This window comes from Panthera onca, chromosome F2 (assembly GCF_046562875.1).
Source record: "Panthera onca isolate mPanOnc1 chromosome F2, mPanOnc1 haplotype 2, whole genome shotgun sequence".
NCBI classification, from domain to species: Eukaryota; Metazoa; Chordata; class Mammalia; order Carnivora; family Felidae; genus Panthera; species Panthera onca.
Window position 1 is genome coordinate 82,768,782 of NC_138356.1, and position 15,399 is coordinate 82,784,180.

Sequence of the window (15,399 nt, forward strand, 5' to 3'; positions counted from 1 at the left end):
CGCCAGTGAGTCAGGGCTGGGGAGGGGGCCCCAAGTGCGGTGACTCACGGGAAAGGAAGCCACACCTGGGGGCTGTTTGCAGTCGGGCGGGGTTCACAGATAGCAGCTATTTAGGATCGTAAAGGTGGGAGGCAGAGCAAAGGGTGCAGGGTGCTGCCTGGCTCCCTCCGCTCTCGGACAGACCCGCCTATGGCCGGCACCGGGGCTGCCCTGGGGCCGCCGAACCAGCCACAAGAATTTTCCAGTCGGAGCATCCGGCTTGATGTGATCCAGCTGTGAGCCGCTGCCCCCCTACCCTGAGCCTCCCAGCCAGTGTTCCGGGAAAAGCTCACCCCACCCCCGACCGTGCTGCCCCGCTGTGGCCACCGGAGGGCGCCCAAACACCAAGGGGGCAAGGGGTACTCAATCACAAGGAGCTGGTTACAACCCTGCCCCTCCACATCTGTGACACAGCCAGACCCCCAGGGCTCTGTCCCATCGCAGGTCTGGAGAGAGTCCCTCAGGCTTGGAGCCCGGACTTGGAACCTGGCTTGAGGTCCGGCACTATGCACCCCACACCCCCAACCGGGCAGGGCCTGGGGAGGTAAGGCCACCTGGGGAGGCTTGGCTCAGCCTGGCTCGGCAGCCCCCACGACCCCACCACACACCAGCTCTTGACCCTCCAAAATCCCAAATCTGACCCCCCACACACCCTCCCGGCCCCTCCCCAGGTTTAGAGCCTGGAGAAAGGCCTCTTCAGAAGACCCCCCAGCCCTAGCAGGGAACCCGAGTTCAGGCCCCTCCTGAACACCTGCAATATGCAATCTCTGGGCTGGTAACAGGGGAGCGGGGTCCCTACTGGCAAGGGTGCGGGTGTCACTCTGGTGAGGGGCGGAGACACCTCCGGTCCCCGGTATGGGTCAGGAGATGGGAGCAGGGAATTCTAGGACAAGCAGGAACCAGGAGTCAGGGCCTAAAGTCCGAGACTTGTGTGAGCCCCCAGCCCAAGTCCTTTCTCCAGTTTTCTACCACTCGGGGTCTGCAAGGATGCTGGGAGTGGGGGCAGCTCCCACACCGGTTCTGCAGGAAGCTCTCCCGGGTCCGCTGCCTTCCTCTAGACTCTTCCTCTCCCACCACCTCCAAAGCCCTTTTCTCCCGCCCCCCCCCCCCCACCCCGCCAGCCCCTTGACCCTGGCTGTGGTGAGAGGCTCCCTCCCCTGTCCTTTACATTCAGACCTTCAAACCAGTAGGCACTCCCTTCCAGCGGGGCCACAGCGGCCTCCGACACTGCAGAGGACCTCAGTCTGCACTCCCCAGGAAAACACCCCCCCACCGCGGCACTGGTGCTCCCGTACAACCGCTTGACCCTAGTACTGTCGCGGGCCACAGATTTTCTGGCACCAGCCAGGGTCCCCTAGAGCTGCCCATGACCCTCTGCGAGATATCGTCGCCCCCTTTTACAGATGTGGAGACTGAGGCTGGAGGTCCCACAGCTCGTGAAGACGCTCCTGGGTTGGAAAACCTACAGGCCGAAGAGAGCCCCGCCCTCCCTCCCTCCTCCGGCGTCCGGACAGTCTACGGCCTGGAGCCCGAGGCAAAAAGAAATCCGGGCCGGAGCCCAAGCCGGCCCCGCCCACCTTCCCATCCCCCTTCTCCAGAGGAGGAACAAATCGGGCCAAGGGGACCTCGCCGCCTTCCTTCCCAGGTGTTTCCGGAGCAGAGCGTGGGGGCGGGGCTGCACCTGGGCTGGGCTCCGCCCCTTCCCGGTCCGGGAGACGGTGCCCCCCCCCCCCGCACCTCCCACCCCTGGCAGCCTCACCCACCTACGCAGCACAGCTGCCCATAAAGGTAGCCCCTGCGGGCCTGCTCGCAGCCCCCGTCCAGCCAGCACGGCCGTTCCAGCACCACCTCCTTCCGCAGGGCGAAGGCGCCGCCCGCCCGCCCGGTGCCGGCCGCAGCCATGAGCGCGGGCGCCCTGGGGTCGCCCACAGCGAAGCGAGGAGGACGGCGCGCAGCCTCTGCTCCACAGCCCACGCCTCGAGGAGGCCGGCAGCGGGCGCACCGCCCAGACCCGAAGAACCTGCCCCTAGCGGGGCGCCCCGCCCAGCGCGCCGGGAAGCCGCGCCCCCACTTGGAAGGAGAGGACCCCGCTAGGCCTGGGGGGCCGAGGGCAGAGGGAGGCTGCCCGATAGAACAAAGGGGCATGGGAACTCGAGGGCCGCCCAGGTTCCCGCGGAGGGGAGCCTCGGGGGACGCCCAGGCGCCGGGAAACTCCCCTAGGCTGACGCCCACGGGACTACGTTCCCGGAGGCGGGCGGTTGGGGACCGCGCAGGGAGCAGCGTCTGAGAACAGCAGCGAGCAGAACAGAGGCAGCAAAGCCCCGAGGGAGCACTGCAGGGCAGGATCCAGGGTGGCGACGGCAGAGAAGCCCCTTCCCCACGTGGGGGCAGGGAACAAAGTGGGCCGAGGGAGGGAGGAAAGGTCACTTCTAGGGAGGAGAAGCCCTGACCCGGCGCATTTTACTGGACGCCCCTGCAGCTGAGTCACCAGCCGCTCCCCAGTCCCCAAAGCCACGCCTAGAAGCCCCATCCTGACTCAGGCCTCCGGTCTAGCGGCTCTGGCACCCAGGCTGAGACTGGGCAGACCCTCCAGGGGCAGCTCTGGACGCCCTCACCGCAGGCCGAACTCCGCACCCTGCCCACCCGGGCACAGACCAGAACACAACTCCAAACCCCGGTTAGGACAGCCCCTCAGGCCCGAAGCCCAAGCCCCAGGGCCCCGCCCACCCGGCTCCATTCACTGGAGGTGGGCCCCACCCCATCCTGTGCCGGGCAGTCCTGGCTGCTGCTGCTGCTGCTGCGGGCTGTAGCCCAGGGCGGGTGACTTTGAGCAGGGGGAGGGCAGAGCGCAGCCTGGCTGCCTGCCCCTTGGCAGTCCTGGACCCTGACCGAGGGCGCTCAGACACCTGCCTCACCTCGGAGGCTCTGCGCAGGCCCAGCCCCACCTCAGTGCCGGGCAGGAGCCTCTCCCAGGCCCTTGCCCTAGGACACTAGCCCTGCACCTGCCCTACACCTGCCAGCTGTGCAGAGGCCTCCCTGGCAGTGGGGGCGCTCCTCTCCTGCTCACGGCCCCAGTCTGGAGCCTCCCCAAACTCCTCCTCTCCCACCAGGACAGGGCTCCAGACTGACAGAGCCTCTGAATCCTGGCCCCACCCCAGGAAAGCAGGCAGGGTCTTCAAAGCAGCAGAAGAGATGGAGGGGAGGGGTGCGGGATGGGGCGGGGGGACTCCGCTCTCCCACCGTGTGCAGTGCTGGGGCGTAGCTCAGGGACAGGAAGGGGAGGGCACAGGGAAATGCAGGGGTTGGAGGGAGGCGGCCCCTCACCATGCCCCGCCTCCAGCCCCCAGGGCAGGGGCGGTGGCCGGAGCCCGCTGCCCAGGCGCGGCCCAGACGGTAGCTGCCACAGGCGCTTACCTTGCACTTCCTGCCCCCGCCAACGCCCCCTGCGCCAGTGCCACACGGCGGCGAGGGTAACGACGTGGCCCACGACCACCAGTGACGGGAACAGGCTGCCCGAGGGCTCCATGGCTCTGGGGCTGCACGGCTGTGGGCAGAGCGGGCGGAGCCTCCCTTCCCTGCCTGGAAGACGGTGGAGGGGGGGGCGCCCGGGGCCTGTGACCGCCCTGCCTGCAAGACCGCCCTACTGTACCGTCTGCCTGGCGCCCCAGAGACGAGTGCCGTCCACAGCACCAACTGTGCTCCCGCCCGCCTCCTCTGCCTCCTCCCTCCCGGCCACTCGGAGGTCCCCACCCACCTCCCACAGCGCCCGGCTCAGCTGTCCCTACGCACAGCTATCACGCACAGCTATCACGCTCAAGGTTAGCTGGAGCCTTAACCCCTGCTTACCCACAGCCACACCCGCCCGGAGGAGGGGCCTGTAGTGACGCAGAGCGCCCCCCCCCCCCAGCAAGCCCAGCCAGCCTCTGCACACCCCCCCCAATTCCTCCCCAGGAGAGTGACTGCAGTGTCGGAGCACCCCACTCTGCCTTCAAGGGTGCCCTCTGGTGACAGCTGCCAGGAGCCCAGCAGGGGGACAGGCGCCCATCAGGGGGAGGCATGCCAGCACCCCAGGCCCCGCTGGCCCCCCAGGCTTGCAGCTGACCCAACCACCCTCAATGACAAACACCCCCACAGAGCCCCAACGCCCCCAGGTGGGCCCGCGAACAGGGTCTAAGGGAGGACCAGGGTGATGGCCTGGGAGAGCAGGTCGTGTGCGGGGGGAGTAAGGTCGGAGCCTCCCGCCAGTGCCCCCAGGGACTCCTGCTGGGCTCTCACAAAGCTTTCAAAGGCTGCCCACCTACCCGGCACGATCTTCATTAGGGACAGCGGCGGGAGCCCACGGGGCAGACGGGCAGTGGGAGCAGGCTGTGGAGAGGGTCACAGACCCCTCTGAGGCGGCCGCGAGCCCCGCGGTGGCGGTGGTGGTGGGAGGAGGGCACGGCTGGCCGAGCCGCTGTCAGCAGCACTGCCTGTGTCCATGGGGGGAGGGGAGGGGAGGGGTGGGCAGGGGGCCGGAGGGGGGGTGGGGGGATATAAATATCTGAGGAGAGCAAGCGAGGCCGTCATTCGTCCAGACTTAGAACATGACGTGCGACGCTAGGGCACTGGGGCCCAGGCCTTCACCCGAGTCCAGTCTGGCCGGCGGCACCACCCCACACTCACCCCCCAGGCTCCTGCCCGTGATTCTAATAATAAGAAGCCACCTGGCGTCAGGCTGTGCCTCAGAACAAGGCCTAGCACGGGCATTCAAAGCCTGAGGGGCTCATGTCGCCTGGGAGGAGACGCAGTCCCTGCCCTGCCCAACCCCGCCAGCCTTTCGGGGTGCCGGAAGTAGCGGGGTGCACTCGGGGAAGGCAGGGAGACACCGATCCCTTTCTCCCAGAGGGCCCCACCACACAACTCACTCCACACAACACCAGGTCCGGGAGAGACAGGACGGCCTCCCCAAGGTCACACCCCCGGCCAGACACCCAGGTGGCCCCAAACTAGGCTGGGCCACAGGAAGCTGGCCAGCCCCCTCCCCTCCCCAGGCTGCCCCTAATGCTGCCCTGGCCTTACTCCAGAACCCTCGGCAGCCTCCCGTGTGCAGAAGCCTGGGGCCGGAGGTCCCTGTCAGCAGGCATGCCCGAGCCACATCCTGGACTGACCGGGACCTCAGCGTCGGGGGAGGGGGGGAACAGGACATGGGGGTCACCCTCCTACCATTCCCCTCCCAGGTGCCCTTGGCCCCTGGCAGACGAAGAGTTAAGGGTCGGATGGAAGGGTTTGCATCCTATTTTGTAGCATTTCCTGTGTGTCAGGCACCATTCGATTTCAATTCTCAGAGAACCCCACAACGGAAGTCTCATGCCTTACCGCATCGTACAAACGAGGAAACTGAGGCACAGAAAAGTGAAGAGCTTGCCCTCGGTCACACAAGGCTGTGCTTTGAGCCCAGGCAGTGTCTGCCATGTGTGGTCCCTCTGCAGCAAAGGGCAGCGAACCACCCTCGGCCTCCGACCGCTGGGGTACAGGCACCGTGGTCCATCTGGGGAGGACCAGGAGCTCTGAGGAATGGGCGCTGGGCCCCCAAGCCTCCTGGAGACCGAACCTGCATTTCAGAAGCTCAGCAGGCAGCTGAGGGAAGCCTCAGAGGAGCCCTGGGGGGGGGGGGACCCACAGACGTTGGGAGGACGGGCCCCTGAAGGCTGGAGTGGGCGGCCTCCTGCACCAGACACGCTCCCAGGCAGCTCTGAGAGGGAGGCTGGCTCATCCCTGCGCCTCCTAGCTCCGATGTCCCAGGCAAGGCCAGCAGCCTCGAGCCCCCAGGGCCCCAGCCACAGGCTGCCTGGGAGATCCCCGTCCAGCCCTGCTGGAGCCCCCGTGCCCACGGCCCCCCGACCCGGGCCCTGCTCTACCTTGGCCGAGCTGAATCAGCTCCTCCATGCTGTACCTGTCCATGGCGGCCGAGCTCGGGCCAAGCCGCGGAGGCAGCAGAGAGGAAAGGCAGGGGTGGCAGGAAGGAGGGAAGGGTGGGAGGCGGAGGGAGGGCTCACTCCGGCCCCGGCCTCCCCACCCAGCTCTGGGAGCGGTGACTCCTCCTCACAGCCACCCCTTAGTCAGTGACCGGAGCAGAGCTGAAACCAGCAAGGCCCAAGCCCAGTGGACCAACGGGTCCAACCAGCCCAGGTGGGACAGTGGACGGGCCTGCCCGAAATCCCGGAGCCTCAGTGCAGCCGACAGGGCCCGCCAGTCTTGCCCGCTAATGCCCGCCTGGGCATCCCCCTCCCCCCCAGCCTCCACAGGCCCACTGGCCCTGCACTTCCCCACCCTCCTCAACACCCTCATTCTCCCAGGCCCCAAGGCTAGCCCCATCCTCCTCCGCAGGCCCCGCAAGCAGCTCAGTCCCAGCCCCCCTGGTCTCCAGCCTAGGCAAATGCCACACATGTGTCCCTGCCTGCCCCACCCAGGGAAAAGCCCATCTAATCCTGCCATAACTCTGCTTTCAAAACCCACTGGAGTTTTACAGATGCCGCAGCAAACGTGCACAGACAGGGACCCAAAGCCGGCGGCTGCTGCAAAAACCTGTCCCACCACGTGGCGCCACACGGCCATGAAGAGAGCAAGTCAGTGGTGTGTAGAGTGCCACGGGGGAAAGCCAGGGTGCGCTGGGGGTGGGCAGAAGCAGTGCCGTCAAAGGCCGCTCGCTTCCACTGTCGGAAACGGCTCCAGAGCTGCGCTGAGCTGCTCGTGTGGAATCCTGAGCTGGGCCAAGCGTTACTATTTGAAATGTCAATGAAATTCGGATACCAAAGCCCACGGCCCCCACTCTCCACCACACGAGGGAAGCTCAAACTCCTGCTCCCACCCCGCCCACCCTCCTGCGGGGACCACCTTCCTACGGGACTGCTCTTGCTTGGAGTAGGAGCTCCCCGGCAGTCAGGCGCAGCTCAGGACACCTCCTCAGGGGGATCTTCCCTGATTGCTCCTAGAGCTACCTCCCCCTGGCTCATTCCTCATCCAGTCCATCCCCAGATGCTGGGGGCTTGGTTTGGGTCTGGCCGACATGTGGCCGAACGAGCAGTGGATGCCTTCCCACGAGGATGAGCAGACCACCAGGGCTCCCAGGTGGGGACAGAGGTGCAGCAGGGCACGTGTGACTGCCCGCGGCGCCCACGGCTCCTTGGCCAAGTCTGGACAGGCAGAGGCGGCCCACTGGCCGAGGCCACTCTGGTGATCGGTGCAGTGGGCCCCACACACCCCTGCCTTCCCCTCCTACCAGCTGACTGGAGAGAACAGAGCCAGCAAGGAAGGGGTCCGCGTGCTCGTTATTGTAAACTCTGAAAAGCTGGCAATTCTAGGTGCAGCCTGAGCACGGAGCCATCACAACCCCACAGACGAGGAGGTACCCGCACCACGGCCGGCATGCAGCACGCCCGAGGTGCCCCCGGCCAAGGGCGGCCCTCAGGTCCGGTGCTCGGCCCTTGGGGAGCCCACACCCGCAGGCCTGACTCAGCCTGGAGCTGGAGTTCATTTCCTGTTGGAAACTCTGAGCTGCCGCCTGTGGCTGCGGCCGGGAGGCAACACTGAGTCACCTCCACCAGGGCTGGGGGTGCCCTCCTCTCTGCCCGCTGCAGCCACACCCAGTCCCCCATCCTGGCCCCGCTACCATCTGCCCGCCCAGCCTGGCCACAGACAAGGAAGGAAGGGGAGAAAGGAAGGAGGAGCCTATACTCCACACACCCACGACCCAAGACAGGGAGAGCTCAGGGGCTCCGCGGCAGGGATGAAAGGACCCCTGGGCTGGGACTTGGCCACTGAAGGCCAGTCAGTGCTGACCACGCACCCCGCCGAGCACTCGTCTCCTTGTGGGGGATGCTGTGACCCCACCAACAAGAGTTTGGAGAGGCCACGCAACTTGTCCAAGGCCACGGGGAAAGCCCAGAGACCGTCCCTCTACCCCACCACCTCACTGATCCTCCCAGATGAGCTCCCAAGGCACAGCTCTAGCAGGACCAACCCACACCAGACCAGAACTGGGTCCCGCTCAGCACCTTGGACCTGCACCTCGATCCCTTGACCCCCATCCACCTGGCAAACTCTTGCCCACCCCGCTAGCCTCAGGCCAGGCCCCTTTCCCAGCCCCTTCCACACCAGGTTCCTCCCCAGGTGAGAAGACACAAAGAAGGAAGCAGGAGCCAAGCCTGCCTTCTGCTGGGGCACCAGGGCCACCCCAAATCAGCACCAAGGCCAGTGAGCTCTGAAAGTACATGTGTGAGCCTCACGCTCCGTGGGACACCAGTCATCTGCCTACGTGGGTCCTGCCAACGCAGGTGCTTAGGGACAGAGGATGACACAGAGGAAGGACGCCGCAGGGTCACTTGGCGACCCCTGGGGCCCTAAGACCTGTTCCATCCTCTGTGACCCGGCTTCCACCGGAAAGGGTCTGGGCCCGGTGCCGCCACACCCTGGCCACTGGTTTGCCAGGCAGTGCGTCTGCCAGCTGTCTCCTCCTCTCCCCCAACCTAGAGCTGCCCCCTCGGCCCTCACCAACTCCAAGCCGGCCAGGCTCCCAGGAACAATACCGCATCACGAAACCATATGGGCCACAAAACCACAGGGGCAGCTGTCCCCCCCCCCCAAAAAAAGACAGACTCAAGGCTCAGAAAGGTCAGCCAGTTCACCTGGGCTACGCTGCTGGAGAGCAGTGCCCCCCGCATTATTCCGGCTCCTCCCTGCAAGCTACGGCCTCCAGCAGAGAGGGCCTAGGGGCAGACAGGAGTGAGCGGGGCACAGGCACAGGCACAGGGCAGTGCTGGGGAGAGAGGCTAGCTGGTGTGGGGCAGGGCTGTGCCAACAGCTGGTCCTGCCAGTCCAGGCTTTGCGAGCCCCACCCCTAGCCCGAAGGGGAGCCTGGGGCTGGGCTGGCAGTGGCCCACCCACCCCAAGGTCCTCAAGCCGGGAGGAGGAGCCACGTGGGTCCAGCACCAGGGCGCCCGGCACCCTCGGGCAGAGACAGCACCACCTGCTGGTGTGAGGGAAGCTCCCCCATGTGCACTGCCACCCCCAGCCCACCAGGGCTGCGCCCGGGCACCCCCTTCCCATCCCCCAGGGCTGGGGGCAGGACGCAGCTGACCTGTGGCTGGGGCAGGCTCCGGGCCAGGCCTCACCAGGTTCCCCGGGGCGGTGGCGGGCACCACCGGGGGCTCAGGTGCCCCCTCCTCAGGCTCCTTCCGACGGTAGACCCGCCGCTCCTCACGGGCAGGGTCCTCAGCGGGCAGCGGCCCCCACTTTGGCGGGCAGCCCAGGGGCCCCTGCACAGACTGCACATGGGGGGCGCGCCGCGCAGGCGTCACCATGGCGACAGGGCGGCGCACGCGCTGCAGAGAGGCGGGCACGATCTCCGGCGGCAGGTGCAGGTACTGGCGCAGGTGGGCGATGCCCTCGTTGGTGAGGTACCAGTAAAAGTGGCGCCAGGCAAAGGTCTCCCGCACCAGGCCCCGGGCCCGCAGCGAGGCCATGGCGCACATGACCTGCAGATTGGTGACGCCGGGGACGTGAGGGTGCAGGCTGCGGGGCCTCCGATCCTTCTTGGCCACCATCACGCCTTCACGGAAGAGCACCTCGTAAATGGCCCGCAGCTGGTCCAGCGGCATGAGCATACCCGCCACCATGGCTGCCAGAGCCCCAGAGGCGAGGGTGACGGGCGGGGCACAGGGAGGAGGTCCACAAGGCACCTCGGGACCGGGCGAGACGGAGGCTGGCAGGCGGGCTGGGCTCGAGGGCACGGGCTCCGCGGCTTGTGGCTGTCGAGCCGGGCTCCCTGGCTCGCTGAGATTCCGGCCGGCACTGCCGCCTGCCCACCGCCTGCGCGAGCCTCCCGCCGGCCCGCCCTCCCTCCGGGACGCCGGGGCCGGCCCCCTCTGACTCAGCAGCATGGGCGGCCCCTCCCACCCACAGCCCCCGGGGCCCCTCGCAAAGTGGGGGGCCCCCTCGCAGAGTGGGGGGCACCTTGCCATGGCAGCCCCCCCCCCCGCAGGCCCCCCCTTTCCAGGCCCCACAGCTCCGTGTCAGAAATTACGTCAGTTTCTAAACACTTCCTTCAAGGTTTCTTAGACTAGGGGGAGGGGGTACCACAGTGGCTCCGGACCTGGAATCTACAATGGTGGCAGAATAGGCTGGGGGGGGGGGGGGGGGGTCGGGAATAGCAGGGGAGGGGGGGCTCAGGCTGGGGACCCAATTCAGGGTTGTGGTCTCAGGTTTCTCGGACTCACGACGATCTGAAGGCAGGATCTGAAGGCGGGTACCGGGCTGTCTGGGCCTGGCGGGGCACTAGAGGTCTGAGGGGAGAGCTGGGGTCTTGGGGGGCAGAAATCTGGATGGAAAGCTGGGGTCTTGGGGAGCAGAGGTCGGAGGGGGGACCGCAGTGGCATGTGGACAGGCGGGCTTTGGACACCACTGGCCGCTGTCCATCACACAGGCGAAGGGACAGAGCCCCCACCTCCAAATGCCAGGCCCAAGACGGTAGCCGCCCTCTTTAACACTTCCCATGCCAGGCCAGATCAAAGGGGACCCCGAAACACTCTGAGCCGGGCACAGGGGAGGGGTGTCTGAGCAGCCCCAGGCCAGCTGTTGGAAGCCAGAAACTCTCAGCTGCCACAGGAAATCAAAGTCACCAAATCCCTGCCACCCCAGGCAGGCCTGGTGCCCCTACTGCCACACAGACGCCCCGCCCTGGGTGGCCTGAGTGCCCCTGCCCGTGGACCAGCGGGGAAGGAGTAGGGGGAGCAGCGCCACACCAGAAGCCGGTCAGGGGCCCAAGTCAAAGGGGGACCAACAGCAGGGTCCAGGAGCTGCCCGGTGGGGCCCTGAAGCCGGATCCGGCCACACCCATCAGTCACTTCCAGGCTCCCACAGCTGAGGACCCAGCCGTGGATGTCCTGTGCCTCCCCGCATTCTTCCACGCCGTGCTGCCCCGACCCGCACCCAGCCACGCTCTCCCCTTCCCCCAAGCCGACACACCCATTCCCACCAAGCGCAGCTAACCCGGGAACTGATTATAAATAGGGCCAACAGGGCGGGGGTGGGGGATCCCGAGGTGGGAGGCGCCCGTGGGCAGGCGGCCAACTGGCAACGGGTGGGGGCGGGTTTATGGGGCGGTTGCCATGGCACCGCAGAGCCGGGTCCAAACAGCACCGCCCCCCCCCCCACTCATGCACACATATACATTCACACATACATGCACACGCACACTCATTAGACACAAACACGCGTGCGCCCGGTCTTGGCGGACGCGGCGGTGGAAACTGAAGACGCAGCCAACCGTCCGGTCCGCACGGCCCCGCCGGCCAGCTCACTGCGGCGCCCTCCCCCCTCCCCCCGCCATCCGCCAGTCCCCTGCAGCCAGCCGGGCAGGAAGCCGGCCAGCCCACACGGCGACGGGCTCCGGGAGGACGCACCGCTAGCGCGGCGGTGGACACGTCCACGCCCCTTCAGCCCAGGGGCGCCTGCGGGCCCTCGCGGCCACCCGGGCTGGGGCTTCGAGAACCAGCGGCAGCTGCGGTTCGGGACAGCAGTCCCCCAGCGCTCCCCCAGACCTGTGTGCGAAGAGCTCGTCCACTCTCCTGACCTGTCCCTCGGCCCTGCCCCCCAGACCTCCTGCTCTCCCCTGCCCACCCATAGCCCCTCACTCACCTCCTGCTCTCCCCCCATGCCTACCCCATGTCATCTTCCTGGTTTGATTTCCCGACCTCATCCCCCCAAATCCCCAAGCCGCTCCCCAAGCCAACCCATGCCCCCCCTCCCAAAATGATTCCAAGCCACCCCAAGGCCTCCCAAGCACTTGGACCTAAGGTCTCTCCTCCTACACGGGCCTGCACGAGGTGGCAGCCACGTGGGGCTCCGCAGAAAGGGGGCGGGGCATGGTAGGGAATCCCCCTCCCTCCCAGCAGCCCGGGCGCCCCCAGCGGCCGAGGGGAGCAGCAGGTAGGAGCCTGGAGCAAGATGTTCGCGGCAGCTTCCGCTCCCCCCCGCCCCCCCGCTCGCCCCTCTCCGCGCCTGGGTGGGGGCGCCCCCCACAAAGTCCCAGGGCTGGAAGGATGCCCCCTTTCTGCCCCGCCCCCACCCTGCAGAACCGCAGCCGCAGCGGCTGATTCGGCGCCGGGAGGGCCAGCGCGGGTAGGCAGGGCGGCCTCCTCCCCTCGCACTCCGGGCCCTCCAGGTTTCCAGGGCAACCAGTCGGAGCCCTCCGGCAGCCCCCGGCCCCCCCACCCCGGAACAAAGAGCCGCAGTGTGGACTTGCCCGGGGCCAGCCCGCCTGGCGCCTCCCCGCAGTGATACCCACTGCCCTGGCCTGTCCCCTCGGACGCTGGGCTTGCAGGGCGGCAGCGGGGCGGGGGATCCGCAGAGTCCGGGAGGAAAAGGGGCGGACCCGCAGCGAAAGCCAGAGCTCACCTCCGACCCGCCCCCGCCGCTGCAGCAGCCCGCCCCGCCCCCCGACGCTCGCTGCAGGGCCGCAGGGCTGCGGCAAGAGTAGCCCCCGGCCGACCCCCGGCGGACCCCGACCAGCTGGAGCCCTGGCGGTGCACGGGCCTGGGGGCTCCTGCGGCCCCAGCTCCCTATCCCCAAGGCTACTCCAGGGGCAGCAGACCTTGACCGCGGCCCTGCGCGGGGCTGCACGCAGCTGGAGGTCACTGCCTGGTCCTCGCCCCCTGGCTCGGGCCCCGGCCCCGGCCCGCACCTTTGAGGGAGCTGATCTCCTGCTGGATGGCTCTCGAGGGGTCCATGTCTCCGTCGGGACTGAGGGCGGCGCGGCTGCCGCCACGCAGAGTCCAGCCCCGCAACGCACTGCCCCGGCCAGAGCCGCAGCCTGGGGGAGGAGCCGAGAGGCCCGGGGCGGGGCTTGCCAGTCAGGGGCGGGGCTTGGGCTGATCGATGCGCTTGGCACGGCAGCCCTGGCGCAAGCCCCCGCGGCGCGCCGCCCCCACCCTCCAGCCCCCACCTCGTGCGGCCAGACCCCGCTAACTCCAGCCAGACTGCCGGGCCCTAGGTGCGCTCCGACGGCCCACCCCCCGGCCACCGCACAGTCCCTCACAGTGCCCTCCGGCTCGTTCGTGCACGGCCACTCACTCCTTGCAGGAGATACCCACAGGTCTGAGCCGCCCCGCGACCTCCTGGACCAGCACCCTGGTTGCGGCGGGTAGGCGGATCCCACCAGGGCAGGAGCCGGAGGCCTGCCGGCAGTGGTACCCCAGGACCCTAAATCAGCCCCTTCACCACCTTTCACGCCGCAGCGGCTCTGCCTCTGCCCACCCACCCCCCTCTCCCCGGGAGGCCAAGCCCTCCCCCCCGCCCCCCATTCTCCTCTGGGCCACCTCGCTCAGTCCTATGACTCAAGATGTTCTCTCCACTCTGACTGCTAGGGTTTCGTGTCCAGCAGGACTCCACACTGCACCCCAGCCTCCAGCTCTCCACTCAGCAGATCCCAGTCAAGCTTGTCTTGGGATGCCCTCGTCCCCCCAGCTCCAGGTGCACCTCGATCCACCGTCCACAGTGCAGGCCACCCCCCTGGGGCTACTGTGCAAGCGCCCGTCCCTGCATGGCCAGCCCCACAGGTCCTGGGGCTCTACCTTCCAGCCTGTCCACCGCTGCCACCATCAGTCCAGGCCCCAGCACATCTCCCGGCTCCCCCCACCCCTACTGTCGCTGTCGCTGCTGAGGGGGTCAGTCTCCTAAGCCACAGCAGAAGACTGTCACTGCCAGCCTCTGGGGCAGAATGCGGGCATTGGCACTGGCAGGGCGGGGCCAGGGTGGAGTCTATATCGTCGCACCTCACAAAGCCATAAAGCGGGAGCCGCGCCCACACCGAAGATGTCAGCCCCAGGTGCACCCTGCCTTCCCACGCTGGTCGTGTCCTGTTGCCACAAGATGTGGCCAGCCTGCCTCAGTCTCCTTCCAGGCCGGGCCACCTCCTCCAAGCAGCCACCCTTATTGGCCTCAGGCCCGCTCGTCAGGTCAACCAGAGGAGTGTCCCAGACCTTTCACTGGTCCCCTCACATGGGGCTGCCCACCTGTAAGTGGCCACTGCAGTCCCCTGCGCTACGTGCAACTGGGGGCTTCCAGGAAAGTGGCGGCAGCCGGAAAATCCAGTGAAGAGGTGTCTTCAGCCTGCTGCTGCTGAATGTGCCTTAAACAGCAGCCGCAGTGTGGCCTCCCAAGTGGGGAGCAGCCACGCGGACCCTGGAAAGGCTCCACGGGACACACTGGGCCTGTTCTTTGGTCCCTTCTCAGAGCAGGCTTCCCAGAGGAAGGGGCAGTGACGTCAGAGCCAAAAGACAGGCTGCCTCTAGCAAGCAAAGGAAGACAGACCACTCATGCAAAGGCCCAGAGAAAGAGGAGAAGAGTCCGGTCAGCCCCAAAGACTAGAGACGGCCAGAGCAGGGAGAAAGGGGCTGGAAACAGCTGTCGGTGGGTTTCACCAAGCTAGGGAGGTCCCTCAAACTACCTTGGACAAGGGCCCCGGGGGCAAGAGATATGGGCAGTGAGGAGGAAAGGGCGCAGGTTATCCAGGTCCCGTGGGAGAGACGGGAAGGTCCTGGCCCCCCCTACATCCTCAGCCTTTACCGACCTCGCTGCCCAGGAGCTCATCTCCAGGTCCCCAACAGGGCAGATGGCCTGACCCAGCAGCATGGCTCTCTCATGCCCAACTAGGGCCCTAGCAGGTCACCAGGGCCACAGACTCTCACCCCAAGCGAGGCCAAACCCTCTTGAAGCTTTCTGCAAATTCCAGGAGGCAGCACACGCCCTCGGGGTCCCTGGGACCTGAGCTGAGCCCTAACACCACAACCGGGTGCTCCCTCCTTCCCAGCACCCCCATCTCGAACAGAGCCCTCCTCACAAGTCGCGGAAGACGCTGACAGGCTGAGTCATGGGCCAGGGCCAAGGAAGGACCCTTGCCCCTGCCCCCACGCAACCTCATCTCCCATCTGGATAGTCCCGCTGCTCCCAAGACCCCACCCGCCCTCAGCCTGGCACTCCTCCCTATGGTTCCCCAGTTTCAAACCTGCCCCCCACCACCCCACGGCAGCCTGCGCTGCTGGGGCCCACAGCAGGGGATCCGGGCAGTCCCACACAGGTCCGCTTAGGGTCTCCGACAATCACCCGGCGAAGGCCTGGCCCGGTGAAACCCCACAGACTGTGCCCTGCAAGTGTGAGCACGGGGGCCGTCTCGCCCCACAGCCATGGCCCAGAGTCTGCCTACACCTCGGGAAGCTTCGGGCCGGGGCAGGAGCCAAACGTCCCGCCTGGGAAGCCGCCCCTTGCAGGATGATGACAGCAGGAAGCCAGCCAGGCCAGCCGCCCTGGGAGGCCCCGGGGAAGTCT

The 15,399-nt window shown here is 67.3% G+C and overlaps 1 protein-coding gene across 27 annotated transcripts in view; it reads right to left on the reverse strand.

The window, feature by feature from the left end:
- Window positions 1–15,399, reverse strand: part of PLEC (plectin) — a 56,302-nt gene that overhangs the window by 25,514 nt on the left and 15,389 nt on the right. For 4 of the 27 annotated variants that reach the window (XM_081792071.1, XM_081792070.1, XM_081792068.1 and 1 more), the window contains exon 1: window positions 4,341–4,495. The exons of 9 other annotated variants lie outside the window; for them this stretch is intronic. In XM_081792071.1, the coding sequence (XP_081648197.1) occupies window positions 4,341–4,356 (16 nt within the window). In that variant the 5' untranslated portion in view covers window positions 4,357–4,495. Of the gene's footprint in view, window positions 1–1,802; window positions 2,041–3,453; window positions 3,723–4,340; window positions 4,496–5,936; window positions 5,995–9,154; window positions 9,879–12,757; window positions 12,850–15,399 lie in introns of those variants that run through there. 14 more of the 27 variants (XM_081792046.1, XM_081792044.1, XM_081792045.1 and 11 more) reach the window with 8 other exon arrangements.